At 36.4% G+C, this 18,354-nt stretch overlaps 2 protein-coding genes across 7 annotated transcripts in view; one reads left to right on the top strand and one right to left on the bottom strand.

The window, feature by feature from the left end:
• Positions 1 to 18,354, bottom strand: part of PI4KA (phosphatidylinositol 4-kinase alpha) — a 65,351-nt gene that overhangs the window by 23,787 nt on the left and 23,210 nt on the right. For all 6 annotated transcript variants that reach the window (XM_075515792.1, XM_075515790.1, XM_075515791.1 and 3 more), the window contains exons 20-28: positions 5,618 to 5,726; positions 4,945 to 5,081; positions 3,858 to 3,991; positions 2,727 to 2,809; positions 2,392 to 2,462; positions 2,150 to 2,274; positions 1,610 to 1,691; positions 803 to 886; positions 350 to 439 (exon numbers count right to left, since the gene is read on the bottom strand). In XM_075515792.1, coding sequence (XP_075371907.1) covers positions 350 to 439; positions 803 to 886; positions 1,610 to 1,691; positions 2,150 to 2,274; positions 2,392 to 2,462; positions 2,727 to 2,809; positions 3,858 to 3,991; positions 4,945 to 5,081; positions 5,618 to 5,726 — 915 coding nt within the window. The remainder of the gene's footprint in view (positions 1 to 349; positions 440 to 802; positions 887 to 1,609; positions 1,692 to 2,149; positions 2,275 to 2,391; positions 2,463 to 2,726; positions 2,810 to 3,857; positions 3,992 to 4,944; positions 5,082 to 5,617; positions 5,727 to 18,354) is intronic.
• Positions 7,205 to 16,292, top strand: SERPIND1 (serpin family D member 1). Its single transcript, XM_075515975.1, has 5 exons — positions 7,205 to 7,256; positions 9,306 to 10,177; positions 14,021 to 14,294; positions 15,273 to 15,417; positions 15,821 to 16,292. The coding sequence occupies exons 2-5, from the start codon at positions 9,322 to 9,324 to the stop codon at positions 16,010 to 16,012; spliced, it is 1,467 nt and encodes a 488-aa protein (XP_075372090.1). The 5' UTR covers positions 7,205 to 7,256; positions 9,306 to 9,321; the 3' UTR covers positions 16,013 to 16,292.

Genomic DNA, 18,354 nt, shown 5'->3' on the forward strand with positions numbered 1-18,354 from the left:
CAGATGTTTCAGTCCGGCGATATTTTCAGCTAATGCACCAGCATTAAAACAAACTTTGCCAGGGACAGCATTCTATTATACCAAATTCTGACTTCTGAAGTAAATCCAGGATGATCAACTGTGTACAAACCTGTTACTTTCAAGACACACAGGTTTGGACTACATCAAGTGTCACGTCAAATCAAAAATTCTAATTATTCTCTGCCAATGCTATAAAGGAAATCTTAGAACAACAGAAAAATTTAAAATGATGCTTAGATAGCCTGAAAAATCAAAAACATCACATAATTTAATTCTCATTTTGAAGATCTGCAAAGATAAAATTCTTTCACAGAAGCAGGCTCATTACCTGTAGATGAGATTTGGTAACCGAGGGAGCCCATTTCATTGCTTCTTGCAGAATCATCCCACAGCGTGCAGCAAAGTCCTTGACTATACTCTAGAATTAGAAAACATCAATACAATCAGTAAAATACAGGACATTTAACAAGGGGCACTGGTTTTAATGGTGTAATAAGTAACACAGAGAGTAAGACAGGTTGCAGCAACATGGTAAGGTTGAAATTTTCTCTAACAATTAAATGTACCCTTGGTAAGCGACGAACTGTCAACTTCAAGTCAAGTAAAATAATGAGATTCAGAAAAACAAAAATACCAAGTGTCATATTGTATTTGAAAAACCTTACCTAGGGACATGTTTTTTAAAAAAAGGACCATTCAGAGTAGCTCGCTAATTTATCTCCAAGACATAAAAAACCCAGGTATTATTTTGTTGTTTGAGAAACCAAGGAGGACCGCCTACCTCTCTGGCTTCATGTGTATCAGGGACAGTTATTCTATATGGAGCATCAGGAATGTCATAATATGGCTGGTCCTTGTGAATGTCCTAAACAAAACCAATAATCAATTGTCAATAAGAGAAAATTCATCATCACTTAATTTGAACACTACAGGTAGTACTCTCCCCAGACAAGAAATCTGATATACCAAACCTTTTTGCTAATATTTGCTCTCAAAGTCAATCTGAATAGCTCTAAGAAACAGTTTGTATTCCAGTTTGGTTCTCAGTATAAATAATTTTAAAGATCCAATGCCCTCTCCTCAACATTTAGTACAAAAATAAAACTCTATAAAGCATTTCCATCTTCAAAAATACTAGTACGTAATAAATCCAAGGAATACGGATACACATACACAGACTGAAAATAATATAATCTGACAACCATAATTCATAAAAAAACACAAACCAAAAAAACCCACCACTGAACTTTTCTTTCAAATGAGACAGTTCAACAGTTACAACCCAGAACTGGTAATCCAGTGTTTTATTCTAGATGCTAAATTTGCCTTTCTGAACGACATTTGACAACAACTTCCTAGCACGAGTTTTACTACCCATGAAACAGGGGTGCAAATGCACTCCTTACTTCACATAACTTAAAATTCAGATTTTATCAATCTTAGTGATGAAAGTAAAAACAAATTAAGAACTCAAATAAGTATGAAATAAAGGCAAAACAAAGCAAAAAAAATCAGTTCTATGAAAGAAAAAGAAAAATGGAAACATACATTTGATTTCCCTAATAGCGTTACTAAAAAAGGAACTTACTGCACTAAGAGACAGTGACAGTGTCTGCAGAATATCTAGCATAGTCTTCAGCACAGTTCCACTCCACAGCAAGTGAGGAAACCTAGAACAAGACAGGATTCAGGAACACAATAACCATGGAGAGCTGAGGAAGGAAATTATTTTATCAAGAAATGGAACTGCTCAAAGAGCTAGCTATATACATCACTAGGTAAGCTCATACTCAACAAAACTTGCCGTGGCTTACAACAGCCTAGCTCAATACAGAGTCAAAAACTCTCTGAGAGCAAGCTCAGCAGAGCTCTTTCATAGGAGTTGAGATTGCATTTATTTCACGGGCATTTTGCTTTGCTCCATCCGTGGGAATACTAAGCAGACACAGACATTTTAAGCAGGGGTTTCAGAGCCCAGGTTAAAAATACTATTGAATGTTATTTTTCAAGGAGATGTTTCAGCAGAGGTACCAGCCAAGAAATCCACTTGACCATCGTCATCAATTGCATAAGTAATCACTAAGCAGTCAATGTGAAATGAGAACAGGAAAATGAAATCTATACTCACTTGTCTACCAGACCAGATAAGTATTTGTCTGCAACTCTCCTGATCCTCTTGTGAATGTGGTTAAAATTCACCAGCAAGAACTGAGCATGTCTCTCCAGCTCTTCTTCGTTCTCCTTAGTTTTAGGCTAAAAAGCATGCCAAAGAGAAGTATGAAGCTCTTGAGGAAAAAGACAAGCACACTTTCATAAACTGAAATGAGAACATTTACACAAATTTAAAATGTTAGTTTCCGTGTAACCTACTTTATCAGCCATCATTGTCAGGAAAGCTTCAAACACCTTATCAGCAACAGCTATCACGCACTGCATCATGCCTGAGGAATTGAGAGAAGTGACAAGTTTGATTATCAGAATTACATTTGCTTTATAAACCATGTTTAACAGGTAAAAAGTGTTATGTTTACTCAGCCAAGACTGAACTAAACTGTTTCAAAACAAAACCAGCATTCTTGGCCAGAATAAAGCAACAGCAATCTAGTGAACGTGATTAATTTTTGTTATATAGTTGCTTGATTTGTTTTAGTTTTGCATGCCTGGAGTATCTCAAGTTGCAAGATAACCTAGACAGGTAATCTTACCAGATTTGTCTTTTTGAATTGCTTTATCCTCAAAATAGCAAAACATAACCTGGAAGCGATCTTGGTCAGTTGAACGCAACACCCTAGGAAAAGAAGAGTTTTGTGGGTTGGGTTGTTTTGGGTTTTTTTTTTTTCTTTTTTTTCTTTTTCCTTTTCTTTTCAACATGTTCGACACAAATCTATGTGCTTCAACGCCACAGTACACACCACACACATACAGTCATTGTTCATTTCATTATAATTTTAAGTCTCTAGTAAGTGTGATATTGCTATTTGTTTCTACATTCAACTAACAGGGTCAGATCATAAAACGCTGGTCTGTCACTGAGAGAATAACTTTCATACCTCAGGAGTGGGAAACCTGATGATGATGGACTTATGCAATCACCACAAACATATAAACACGGTACAATCTTTGGCATTTCTATAGGCTTTGCATCTGTTGAATTTGCATATGATGGAAATATCACTTATTAAAAAATTATTTCTAAAATACAGCCATGATATTTCTGGAAATGGTTGTCCCTGTTGTCAGTTATTGTCAAAGTAAAAACATGATGAAGTTTCTTCCTACTTTCCTAATTGCTAGACCTCCACCTCAGCTTTCAGCCACACACTTCTTCGAATAGCAGTAATAAATACACTTTTAAAGAAGAAAAAAAAAAGTCTGAATTCAGCATGTTTCATTAGTACAACCTAACACACAATACTGAGGGGAAAAAAGTAGTATACTACAAAAAAAAATTTCTCAGCTCCTACATTACACTGACCTCGTAGAATAAGCAAGTGTCTACACTGTCCTTCAGAGGTGCAAGTGCAAGACTGCGCAGAGGATACATTACAGTTGGAAGACATTCCTTTGAAGAACCCTTTTGTCCATCTTCTATTAGTTCCTATACAGAGGAGATCCCATGTTTTGGGCCCTACTGTATTATTCCATCCTTTTTATCTACTCTAAAGGCATTTTTTCACAGACGAATTCCCAGTCTCAGAATATTCAATAGAGCTAATGTGACTCAAAATACTGATTCTCATTTATCTTAGTGTCTGGCAAGTCTGACTTGAACATACACAGTTTTTAATTTTTATTTTTTTTTTTTAAATTAATCAGTGAAAAAAGTATATATATACCTCATATACTCTAGGCGGTAAACAGAAAGGAGATAGGTAGACATGGCAAAGTCCAACTTATTGATCAACGCTGACACTTCTGGAGGAGGATCCAAGAGATTTATTATGGTACTCCGCAATTCATTTAATTCAGCCTAGAGATGAATACATGAGGTTATCTGAAGTGGGAGTACTATATTAGTTTGTGTTCTGAAAACATCTGCTTTCAGCTATTACTCTTTCTATTTTTTAACCTTCACAAACAGTATGTGAGGATGCCTCTGTCTGCGGACTAAGACCAACCTGCTCTGATTCAGCAAGTCATGATTCTTAAAATACAGAATTAAACACAGAATTAAATACTGGAGTCAAGCTCCCTGCTGAAATAACTGCTAGTTTCCATGCAGTTATACCAATGAAGAAATACAATTCCTACACTAAATGCATGCAATTTTGATCAACATCAACCTTGTCCAGCGTCTGAAACTTCAACGGTCTGTTGTGCCATTCTTTGATGTCACAGAACTAAATATCTAGGCACGATGAAGAATTCTGTATTATTTGGGAGCCAAAGACATTTCATAAGCTGCAACTCTTCAATCCACTTTACACTGCTACCACAAATAGTCCTCAGGTAAAATCTATCCTGCAAACACTAGGGAGAGAGTAGTATACCAGTACCAAGCCAGAGGATAAAAAGGGAAAAAGCTCACTTAACATTTCTTTGAAAGACTGAATGTGTTGTTTCCTTCCCAAAGTTTGTTGGTGGGTTTGTTTTTTTTTTTTTTTTAAACAGTGCAATTTTTGTCTGTCTGATACAAAATGGATGAAAAATTATTAAAAGGCTTCCATCTCCACAAAGACTTAGTTTCTACACCGAATCAAAATAGTGTAGCTACCACCCTAAACACTTGTACTAACACTCAATAAAACTAAACCCAAGTCATTTATGTACACTGCTGTCATACAAGTAGTGTAAAAAAGCTGTTTTTCACTAATAGGAGGCAGGTTGAGTGGGTATTGTGCTATTTCAATATATCATGGTTACTATATCATTTAACTCTGACGGACATTATGGAAGGAGTTAATAGAAGAAATTAATTCTTACAGAAGTCACGGTATCATTCTTCATGGCAGAATTGTACTGAAGAACAGATCGAAGTGGTTCTTTGCTGGGAAACGTAAGTAATGGAGACTTGGTGGCAATTTCACATACACCTTCATACCATTCTTCTGGCCAGAGACCTGAAGCACAAGTACAAAGAAGGTGGGGTGGGGGAGAAAAACAGTATCGAGTCACAAAGTTAACTAGCATTATCAAGCTATCCTAGGGCCAATTTTTCATGCACTTAAGCACAAACACTCAACACAAGTGATCCATGTTCCAAGCATAATAAACATGTTTCGGTAATTCAAAGTGAAGTTTCTCACTGGATTAGAAGTTTCTACTTGATTACCACTGTACCCCATGCATCTGATCTTCCATTTCAGGAACTTAGATATCAAAACTCATACTTAACTAAGGCTAACTGCTGCATTAGCTTAGAAAAAAACCCCTAAGGACAAGAACAAATTGTACTGTGCTGAATCTCATAACAAAACAGAGAAAAGATGTGAAGAAATCCTACCAGAGAACTGTCATGCAAGCTGTTTGCTTTGTAGTGTCTTTATGCCTGTAAATTTTCTTCAGCCTACTGTGAATGGTTTACACACAGTTACACTTACATTCAATACGAGTTTATATGCGAGCAGCAATGTTGTTCTCTTAGAATTTACACTACCTGATCCTTCCACAGCAAATCCCATCAGCACTGAATACAACCAGAAGTCACGGAACAGCTTTTGCAACCTGGGCTTGGCCTCCTTGATGGGTGGCAAGCGTCTAGTGAGCTACCAAAGAAATAAAAATTAACATCAGAAAATGATGGGAGTTACAATAACTTAATTCCATGCTAAGGGATCAGTTCATGTACCTTCTTTACTATGATTTACGAAGGTAATATTCTTTGTCATCTATGAAAACTAATATTACATTGCTATTGTTACACTGAAGAAAATCAGATCTTGTTAGAATATCTTAAATGCTAACATCCGAGATGCTTGAAGTAACAATTTCCTTTGTTTTACACAGGAATAATACCATGCTGATACAGTAACCTCTGAAGAGAATAAATAATATTGGTATACTATCAACTGCAGAGAGGAAGAGACCACACGGCCCTTTAAACTGTGTTGAAGACAATGCCATGCAGCTTTGCTTCAGTGCAAAGGAAGTCAAAACCAAATAAATATTAGTCAAACATACTTCTGGTTGCTATTGTTTATTGGCTTTGTGGAAATACATTGAGGCACCAATGGGGGATCTTTCGTTGTTTGCACCCACGCACACAATGACATCAGTTCTGGAGAATTTACTATCTAAACAAGCAAGTAAAAAGAGCATTATTTTCAACACATTTATTAAAACTCTCTGATACTTTTTGCACAAACGGCTGCTACCACTGGAGGAGCAGAGTTTATACTCCTAGCCAACATGGTATGCAACGTTAGATGAATTTATATAACAAAGCTCACAGCATGTTATCCTTAAAAGTGTTAGAAGCACAGGCAGTGTTTAAAAAGTGAAAGAAATGGCCCATTAAACTCTGAGCTTTATTCAATATGACTGTATATTATTACTGTAAACTTTATTAAGAAAATGCCAGATTCTAACCTAGCTTGAAGGAGTTTTCTCTAACTGTACAATAATTCCCTTAAGGTATGAAAGCCAGCAGTATTTCAGTGAAACCTTATATAAAGCCAACTTTGTATATATTTGTAAATCATGAGGCAGACTGCTCATTTAAAAAACACCAAACACAACTTTAAAAAATCCCTGTATTATAGTAAAACTATAGTAAAAAATATGTAGTAAAATTAAGAGTTTAAGCTGGTGAATGGTACTATGGTCAAAAGTTGCTTGTGCGACACAAATGTTTGCACCAACGTAACACTGGCTGAAGAAGCCTGATCATCACAACCACAGAGGCCTCGACCACATCTGCAGTAAGATGCCCCTGCCCCCCTTTTCAGCACCAAGTAGCAGCGACATGGCTTTTACCAGTCATTAACAGTCAAGTTTATGTGCGTGCTTGACTTTGAAACTTTACATACACACCAATTTTTGCTCAAAGATCTTCCTCAAAAGTGAACAAGTACCTGCAAAGCCATAAAAGGAGTTCAACAAACAACATACAATTCAGCAGAGATCACTAGGCAAGGGAGGGATTTTGGCTGACGAAGTAAGTTTAGCAGTGTTTGGTTTAGAGACTGTTTACTTTGGGAGATACACAAAAAACTAGCGTCAAAGTTCAGATTTAAACCCTGCCATTCCCCTTACTTGAGCTATTCAACACATCTCTTCCATACAGTGGCTTAAAGGTAAGCTTCATTTACATCTTCTGTTATTTTAGGTAGATCTGACCAAAGACATATATATTGCAGAGTGGGGGAATGTTTTGCCTGTGTAAGTGCAGCTAAGCAATAATTGAACTTTGGTGAAGATGAGAACGTAAAGTTGGGAACTAGAGACAGCAAATTCTTCTATGCCAAAAGCAGGAAACATTTACCAACAGTTACTGGACAGAGTATCTCAACCATAAGGGCCTGACTTCTGGGGGCGGGGGAAAAAAAGTGATGAATTTATGAAGAAACAGTAAAAAAAAAAAGACTGACTTGAGTCCTTCAGTCACAGTGTCAAACCATTTAAAAAGCACTTTCTTTGGATCCTTCATTGTTGCGACATAATTCATTTTTTATATGGGATAATCACCTTAAACAGTTTTAGGATTTCAGGCTAATTAGTTTGGGGGGAGAGTTTCGAAAATTAAACTGTTAGTTCAGTTACTTCAGTCCTGCTACAACATGTTTGAAAATATCTTCCTTCAAGCACTGGTTTTATTCACAGATGTGGAGGTATGTATACCTATATATTTCACTTCTACAGAACAGCTCTTTGGACTATTTGCTAATTTAAAAAACATTTAAATCAACATATTAGTAAGATTATTGTTTTAACTGTATTCAGTGTTTTGTCCTAGATTATATTGTATTTGCCATTTTACTCTAAAAAAGTACTATCAATAGAAATTGACTTTATAAAGTCACTAAGTAACTTTCTAAAGAAATCTGAGCAAAAACTAGGACCCTGGCATTCAGACACCCATTTCACCATTTCAGTTGATACAGAGTTATTGAACACTTACATTTTCATCTTTCTTTGACTGTCACAGGAAGGAATTACACTTTTTCATACCTTTTTAAGATCACTGTAATTACTGCAACCCAATATTACGGTGAAAAGTCTCTCAGACCCACTTCTCGGTACAGTGTTTTACAGCTGAGTAAGGCTGATGGATTCTCTTCAAACAATACATATCTAAGATAGCTCTTGATTTTAAAAATAATTCAAAAAATGCAACAGTCCAATACTCAGTAGATGAAGAAGAGATTAAGTTCCCCTTTAGAAAAATGCAGGTTCTACTTAAATACATCCTCACACAAAAGAAGTGAGGTTAGAAATCCAGCATCGGGATAGTACTAAGACGAGAGAAACAAAGTTCTGAATAGGAACTTACAGAGACTTCACATCATGAAGAAAAGGGAGAGCACATGTTGTGCATTGCTACACAAAAGTAAACAGAAATGAAACATAACTAAACAAAAAGCAGAATCAAGCCAATCCTTCACAGAAGCAGCAGGTGAGTATACACAGCTGCAGAAAGCATGCATGCACACATAGTAACACACCTGAGTAAGACCATGAGCAGGCCAGGACATAGGGCTATGCCTAACGCTTCCCACACCGCAGTCCCACTAAGGGTGTCTAGTGCAAATACACGTCTTTCTCCAGGTTTGTTGCTACATCCCTAGATCTCCTTTATTCCATCAAATTTCAGCCTTGTACTTCCAAAAAATACTCCCATAAAACTCCCATTTTTGTTGTAGCTACAGGATGTCTGTTTTTCAAATTCTTCAGTACATCTCAGCCTTCTGGTATGCTCCTGTGGTGAATGCCTAGTCCCTCCTCCTACCAAGCTCAAATCTTCAAACTTATCTTCACGTCATATTTTTAGCATACACTAGTAACACAGTTAGTACACATTTTAAGTGTTACTGGTCTATAAATAAAGAGTCCCACATATTTTAGGTAATGAGTTTGTTACTGCTGAAATATGCCAATAATGATGACTTCTGTGGGAGGAGGTAAACCAATTCTTTGGCAGGCTGGAGGCATTATGTAAGCAAACCCGATTACCAGTAAAACAGATTTATCCATCTAAATAAGCTCTGATCCACTAAAAAAAAAAGCTGTCGAATAAGGTAACTACAGACCTTCTGCTGTGACAGAATTCAGTGTGGACCTAAAATTAGGGAATAGATAACTAAAATTCAATTACCCTATGCTCTCTCAACTGTGTTGTCTTCCAGGTTTTGACCTGTCAGAATGAAGTTCCTATTTCATTTGCTTACCTTTGCTCTCATCATAACCTCCACATTTTGTGGAGTCAAGGACTTCATTGAGCATTTTGAAAGCCTTAAAGATGCACAACCACATGAAAACGGGACCTATGATATGCCAAACTTACCACCCGAGTTCCACAGAGAAAACACTATCACTAATGACTTGATTCCTGAAGAGGAGGAGGAAGAGGACTATCTAGATCTCGACAAGATACTGGGTGAAGATGACTACAGTGACATTATTGATGCTGGCCCATACATGGTTTCTGAAATCCAGCAAGGAAATATTCTTGAACTATTCCAAGGCAAAACCAGAATCCAGCGCCTCAATATCCTCAATGCAAACTTTGGCTTCAACCTTTACCGCAGTGTGGCAGACAAAGCCAACTCTTCAGATAATATTCTCATGGCTCCTGTTGGCATTTCCACTGCAATGGCTATGATTTCCCTGGGTCTGAAGGGTCAGACTCACCAGGAAGTGTTATCTGTTCTTGGCTTTCAAGACTTCATTAATGCCAGCACCAAATACGAGCTCATGACTGTTCATAATCTCTTCCGCAAACTCACTCATCGGCTATTCAGACGCAATTTTGGTTATACACTGAGGTCTGTCAATGACCTTTATATTCAGAAGGACTTTTCTATTCTGAATGATTTCAGAAACAATATGAAAGCATACTACTTTGCTGATGCCCAACCAGCTGATTTTTTGGATCCTAACTTCATAACTAAAACCAACGAACGCATCTTGAAGCTGACCAAAGGATTAATAAAGGAAGCTCTTGTGAATGTAAACCCTACAACACTGATGATGATTCTTAACTGTCTTTACTTCAAAGGTAAGAATCTGTTATTTCAATCTTAGCAATGGATTTTCTCACTTTGCAATTCACTGCATACTTCATTAGAAACCCCAGACTGAACTTAAAATCTAGTCTACAGTTCAAAAAAGCCTATCGACTCCCTTGTTAAGAAGAATCTCTACTATTAGTCCAGTTTTCACATGTTTCTGTAGCACACTGATGTTCCAGTCATGCCCTGAAGTTAGTGGGTATTGTACAAATACAGCAAATGCTTATTACATCCAAAACCTTATAGTCTAAAAGTGAGACTAAAAACCAATGTATGAATGCAGAACAGCCTCAGAAAGCATAAGCTTTGTAGGAGTCTTAGATGGTGAGGTATTACTTCATGTGCAAGTTATTAGTCACATTCAGTCCTGCTTCAAGGTATTGGCTTCACTGAAATAGTACAGGTTGATTTCAGTTAAAACACTTCACATTTCTAAAGTATTCAGGATTCGTAAGAATGACTATAAAGAATTTCAGCTTAAAGTATGTATTTTTAATATGATCAGAGCACGATCCTTGTCAACAAGCCTATACAGGGGACTGAAGAAAAGAACCAAAACAGTATTCTTCTAAAACTAAAAACAAATGCATTCACTACTTGGAAGATTTCAGTTAATTCAGCATGAGCTGTCTGCCGATACAGGCTCCATGTTTCACTATAAGCTGAACAGTTAAAGAGGCTTGAAGTAAAGACTGTACAATATATTCTTATTATAAATCCTTATTTTCAATTTTTTTACATTTAAACTAAGAGTCTGTGGTGAGATTTTCAACATTGGATATCTGCCCCAGGTTAAAAGTTTTGTAATTTTTCCACAAACTTTAAAAATGGTATTAAATGAGCAAAATGTGAGAAGTGCTAATGAAAGAGGAACTAAGGAAAAAAAGGAGATCTGTTAGCGACTGATTAAGATGAAAATCAGATGAAGGTCACTTAAAACACTGGTAAGGAAAGACAGATTAGCACAAAAGGATAACAATGTTTGGAAGCACAACATACTCCTTTCCATAACTTATAAAAGAGTTTATTTTTTCCAAATATGTTCCTGCTTCCAGGAAACAAATGTTCAAGAGCTCTCTTACACCTGCCTTCTCAGCATTTGATTTTAAGAACTTACAGGAACACCATTCCTATAAGTTTATGAAATGCACCTTTTCCCACTCACTTGCAAGCCATTGCTTCCTTGAATAATGAATGCCACTTGTCTCTTTAAAAGATCTGAAGCAGTCATTAGCATATGATCCAAATAATTCCCTATTCTGAAGTACCATCCAAAAGGGCCTTATTTGTATCCTTAAGCACATCTCTGATGATCCTATCATATTAAATACATGGCTTTACTGTCCATCAGACCATCCTAAGAAAAGGCTTATGCAAAGTGAAACAGATACATTATTTTTTCACAATTGGGTCAATTTAAAATACCTTTTTGTTTTACTCTGAAGTTATTAAATAGTTGTGCTATGTCAAAGTAACAAAAACACCACAAAAAAATAAATAGTTTTAGTATTGGATCTCTTGAGTCATCGAGACCAAAAAGACTTTTGGCTTTTTCTTCTCCCCATGGAGTCCTGTTAGTCCAAATTGCCTTGGTGCTGTCTGCTGAAGGCTGTAATTTTTAACCCTCAAAACCAAAAAGATCAATTCTATATTGCTGTCTCCCATTCTTTCATCTTACAGTGATAGTCTCCCGGTAATTCTATTTCCAGTGGACCTGAACTTTTAAAAAGCAAGTTCTGCTCCTGGGTTTCCTAGTTTCCTCACTAGTCCTTCTAGACATGCTGATTTTTGTCCACATCTTTCCATTTACAATATTTGCACTGTCTGTATCATTGCAGACAAGCTCTGTTAAGCCCTCAGAGCTAAGAAATCTATGAGTATTCTCAGGTACACGGAGATGCTCAGTACAAGTGATACTGAGTAATGGGATACTTGCCAAACACCATGAAGTCTCAAGCTCCTTTTATATTAAATACCATCGAGAAACTATTGGAAACTATTCATGTTGGCAAGAAGCAAGTTTTATCTTGTATAGGTGTCCAGTCTACCTCCAACTAAGATCTACCCTCCATTCTGCAGAGGTCGGAACAATCATTTGTGAGCTTCCTATCAAGTAGGAGCTGTTTATTTTAGCCATGGTAGATCACAGCAGCTTTTGATAACTGACAAATTTTGAGAGATCCAAAATTGCTTCTGTGAGATTCTAGTCATGAATGCAAGAGAGAAGTCAATCAGTGGAGACAACATCTGCCACCACAGATGGATCCAAAAGACATCTTGGGGGGAAGATTCAAAATAGGAAGTCACAAAAGTCAGTAAAGTGCCGACTGGTTTCAGCTGACCCCAGAAGACCACATGCCTCCTGCTGGAGAACATTATTTTACCCCAAGACAAACACATCTGCAAAACTGAATTCAAGAGAAAAGTTCCCCACCTCCTCTCTTTTACTAGGAAGAGCTGATAAATGTCTCCCATTCCCCAAGTGATGCCAGTGCTGCTGAAGCTCCCCCGACCCACAGCAGCTTCGTGTCTTTAGCTAGCTAGACTCCTACGCCTGTGAATTCTGCTCCTTGAAGAACAGCCAGATGTTGGTTTTTCCTGAGAAGGGAGACAATTTGTTTGGGAATAGCATAATTAATTTTATATCCCATTCCTTTCAGAATATTAGCCACAGTCTGATCACTTCTCAAACTGCTCCCCATCAGCCCAACATATGAAGAAACCATTAGAATGACAGTTGGACTTCAGGCTTGTTACTTCACACTCAAGTTGGCAAAGTCAGATTAAGAATCTCAGAATCACTTGCAACCTTTTACAAAAAGGTTACTGATTAAGGTTAAATTTGTGGTCTCTCCACACAGTCACAGACACACACCCCATGTACTTGCTTGCCAGCAGTGACCTAAATTCCAGAGTTTTAACAGCAAATACCAGTAACCCTCTTTCCACTAGAAAATGCTAACCTCTAGAATATTCCACTAGAATATTCTATTCTTTGTCTGCCCATTAAGAAAAAAATAATGTTTTTTCCAGAGCCTCGGTTCTGAAAAGAGATCGATAGGAACACCACGTTAAAAAAGCACCTTCTTTTACATAGTTGATAAATATTTGGGGTACTGAAAGAATCTTCGCATAGAAAGATTCAAACCCTGATGGTAAAGCTTTCTGGGCTGCAATATACATTGAATTGTATTCCTTGGGCATAAACCCGTCAGATGACAGGCTCGCATAGGTGTGCTGAAATCACATCAACCCGGGTCATAGAATTAAGCAGTCAACACTCAAACTCTTCATGATGTCTTAACACAGGAAGTTAACTGGCTTGAATGGACTAGGTCAAGGTAATGCCTCCAGCATGGTATCTTCTACGCAAAATGAAAACAGCCATTACTTAGCTTGACTTTTCTAATGCTTGGAACAGTCTGGTTTCAAATATCAGATCTCTCAGAAAATATAGCTGTGTCAATTGTTTTGCTAGGTGCAAACCATGCCAAATATTTTGCATCTGTTTAAACTTTGTAATTTCTAGGTTCCTTGTGGAAAAACATAGTGCATACCAAGCCCTTTCAGATCTCCAGGTCGTGTTTACCTGCTTTTGTAATTCAGAACATTCAAATCAGACAAATGTTAAGTTAGAAAGAAAGCCAGGAATTTCAAAGTCACTTTAGAACTTGTCTTCTTAGTCAGGCTTAACTGAAATCAACAACCTCCTACAGAATTTCCTAATTTACTTGCATTAAAACTTAATGTAAACTGTTATTCTGGGAATATTTTATTAAACAAGGATCTCAGATTTTTTCGTTTATCTGTCTTCTGCATTGTATTAACAGGAACTTGGGAGAATAAGTTTCCAGTGGAAATGACAATGAAGAGAAGTTTCCGACTGAATGAGAAGCAAACAATAAAGGTTCCTATGATGCAGACTAAAGGGAACTTCCTAGCTGCTGCAGACCCCGAGCTAGACTGCAGTGTGATCCAGCTCCCGTTCGTAGGGAACATCAGTATGCTGATTGTACTTCCACACAAACTCTCTGGCATGAAAGCCCTAGAAAAGCAGATAACACCTCAAGTGGTGGAAAAATGGCAGAAGAGCATGACAAACAGGTATCTGCTGAAAAGTACATCTTGTTAAAGTCTTACTGTATTTTCTTGATGAGATTGACAAGGGTAAGTAAAGAGCCTAGAAGATAACATATGATATTTTGATTAAAAACATTAAACCTAAACAAAAACCCCCAAAAGATGGATTTATTGAATTAAAAATCAGGACCAGTGATCTCTCAAAATTTAAATGCTGTCAAGAAATCAAGGATGAGTGAGGTGGAAAATTCTAATGGAGTTCCAAAATTCTTTCTACTAAGTATTTAATGTTGTAGATTTAAAGAAAAAGTTCTTACTGATAAAGTTTACAATGAGGAGGAAAAACAGGAGTATGATAACAACAGGTTATTTGTGCAGAATAATCTCGATCATATGGAAAGCAGCTTATGTTCATTTCAGCACTCTGCATTTCAACATATCTGTTGTGTAAAGGCACACATTCAGTAATCAACAATGGATATCACAATTATGGGAGAGAAAAAACTATACAGCCTCTCTTGTGCAAGAAGACAGACTAGGTGGTATCTGTCTTCAGACTTGATAAAAAGATAAAAAGAGCTAATTCGATGTGCTATTCAGGAAGCCAACCTATTTCTATTGTATACAATAAGTGATAAATCTCCAATTTAGTACTCCAGAAAATCCGACAGGTCAACATTTATTACAAGCATATCCAACCATGTACTGAACTGCTCAAAGCCATGTATCTTATACACATAAGTAACGTAAATCATCATAAGTGAAATATTAAATTGACAAACTAACAGTTTTGGGAGGGGAATTAATTTTTTAAAACACAGCCAAAATGTAATGATGCCCAAGTTTTGAAAGTAATAGTACAGTAAACAGTCCTGTATACTTCTGTGTCCTGCTTGCTGAAGACAGCAAAAAAACCAAACCACAACATATATGTAAAGCAAAGGAGTCATGCAAATATGTATCTCCTCAATGATTTTTCATTTTTGTTTTTATTTTTACTAGAACAAGAGAAGTGATTCTGCCTAAATTTAAGCTGGAGAAGAGTTATAACTTGATTGGTTATCTGAGATCCATGGGAATAGAAGAACTGTTCAATGAAAAAGGCGACTACTCTGGTATATCAGATGAGAAAGTCACCATTGACAGGGTATTTACTCGTCTCCTCATTTCCTTTCTGATTAAATTATATAACCTGAAAACATGGCAACACAGTAAAAATAATTCACAGTAAGCTAAAATATATCTTCTCATCTTTCCTGGAGGACATAGGAGGGATGTGGGTTCTCTGCATGTCCTTGTCTACTCACATAATGAGGAACATGTTCAATCAGATGTCAAAGGTACTAAAAGTCTTGTGGTCAGTCAGGAACAGGCTTATTCGCAAACCAAAACCAAAGGATTGCTGCCGCGTAGGAGTTACCAGCAAGAGTGTCACAAGGGAGCCACGTGCGGGACATGGAGGGGGGGATGGCTGTGAGCACAACATTAGAGTATACTTATGAGATCCTCAATTTCTTTTTTTGTTTTCCTTTTTTCGGTTGTTTAAACAGTTCAACCATCAAGGCACAATAACTGTGAATGAGGAAGGCACAGAGGCTGGAGCAATAACCAACGTTGGGTTCATGCCTCTTTCTACTCAGATTCGCTTTACTGTCGACCGCCCCTTTTTGTTTCTGATCTATGAACATCGTACCAGTTGCCTCCTGTTCATGGGTAGAGTTGTCAACCCAGCCAAGCCTTAAAAGCAGAGAAGACCTCCAACATGCTGTTATACATGGGCTGTATAATTACGTGTTAATATACCAGTATCATAAATGAAATTTTATTGTCATATTAGCTAATACAAAAGCCACTGGTATCAAAAGAAAATATATTATCTACAGGTAGTTTCACATGAATGGACTCATAGCAGTAGATAATTTGACTGCAATTTAAAATGGTTAGTGCCATGTATCAATACAAGTGTATTAAAAAAAAAATAAATCACAAAGTAACTTACACTTTGTGTTCTACTTCAGTGTATAAAATGTAATCAATAAAATATTTAGACTATCTCGATTCTTGAAGTTTAGCTCCAAATTTGTGCTAGGATGCCTATTTATAATAAACAGGAATAAGGAAATCCTGAATACCTGACCAGTCTTAGAAACCTAAGTCTCTCCTGGCAATTTTACATAACCTAACTTGAAAAAGAGTAGGTGTTTACAGTCTTTCTTTTGCTTGCATCATTTAACATCCAGTAGACTGATACACACAATGAACCTTATGGACCAGTGTACCAAATAAGAGGAGATAAAAATGTCTTGGAGGAATGAAATACTAAGGGATCCACTACTTTTCCCCAACCTAACCTGTCTCGTTTCAACACAGTTCTCTGATCTTCATCAGTACAAGCAGTATCAGAATTAGGCCAACCAGGTAAATTATATAAAGATCTTTAGAATACCTTTTGTAGTGAAAGCAGCTAGCAAAATGCTCTTTCACTGGCTCAGTATCACCTAATCCTCTCTACAAAAAGGAGTGATTTATAGTAATCACATTTGTTAAGAATTCAAATATACTCTCCATACTTGATTCAATGGACAAGACCTTTTAAGTCTTAAACTAAGACTGTAAACTTTCTGAATCATCCTGGTAACAACATGAATGCTGTACAAAGCCTGTTTCACATTTGAAAAAGAGAAAATTTACCTGTGCTCTGTAGCATATTACTGCCTACCCGGTACAAGGAACAGAGTTGCACCTTGCATTCAAGTTATTAAAGCCAATGAATGTACTCACCTTTGCATACCTTCCTTTGCATCATACCTTTTAAAAAAAAAAGTGCCTCACAATCCAGTGAGCATAGTTTTATTACTATTTGCAGTATCAAATATTGTATCCACATAAATATATTCATATTATAAATTTGTCTTATGTTAGCAAAAATATTCAAATTAAGCTATAAACCGAGTTATTTTAAGGACTGGGAATTCTCTTAGAAAGGTGTTTTCCAATATTAAGTTAAACTTATTGATTTCATTTTGCTTTTATATACTGCCATTTGTAATTTTGCATCTACTACAATTATTTGTCCCATACGCAAAGCTTTTTAACATGACAGCCAGTGAAATATCGGTATTAGATGATGAAGGATGATGAAGAGCTGATATTGAACAGGAAGCTCAGATGTTTCTCCCTATTCCTGTCTCACATTGTGTTTACTTATAAGCCCATCATGTGGGGGACAATTTTCAGTATTGAAGGTTCACAACAGAAATCACTAACATTCATATACATATTTTATCATTTTATCTATATTGAAAAAGAAAAGCATATTCAAAAAGAAAAGCATATTCAAAAAGAAAAGCATATTCAAAAAGAAAAGCATATTCAAAAAGAAAAGCATATTCAAAAAGAAAAGCATATTCAAAAAGAAAAGCATATTCAAAAAGAAAAGCATATTCAAAAAGAAAAGCATATTCAAAAAGAAAAGCATATTCAAAAAGAAAAGCATATTCAAAAAGAAAAGCATATTCAAAAAGAAAAGCATATTCAAAAAGAAAAGCATATTCAAAAAGAAAAGCATATTCAAAAAGAAAAGCATATTCAAAAAGAAAAGCATATTCAAAAAGAAAAGCATATTCAAAAAGATTAAATACACATGTCCTAGATTTAATTAATTTATCAATGATTAAATGATCTGGAGCATCCGAAATATGGAGTTTTTGAGACCTAAGTAACAGGAATTATTCAAGGGAAAGAGGTCAAGCAGAAAAGCAAATCAGCTACTGCTCAAAACTCATGATCTTCATACATTGTGCAAGAAAGTCAAATATTTGCTGCAGCAACCATAATGTAACCATTAACTCTTGCTTCAGATTCTGGCACTATCTGACTCCATTTAAAGGTCACATTGGTTAAGAAAAATGCAGTTATCACCAGCTATTCAGAACAAATATATCATCAATAAAAATTTGACACAGAAAAGTACTTCCATAACTTTTACATTAAGTCTCTAACAAGCACTAATCTTTTCTCAATAGGCAAAGAACAATCCTGCTTTCACTAAAATCAGTGCTGGCATTACTGACAGCTGAAAAGT

This window comes from Mycteria americana, chromosome 13 (assembly GCF_035582795.1).
Source record: "Mycteria americana isolate JAX WOST 10 ecotype Jacksonville Zoo and Gardens chromosome 13, USCA_MyAme_1.0, whole genome shotgun sequence".
In the NCBI taxonomy this organism is placed as follows: domain Eukaryota; kingdom Metazoa; phylum Chordata; class Aves; order Ciconiiformes; family Ciconiidae; genus Mycteria; species Mycteria americana.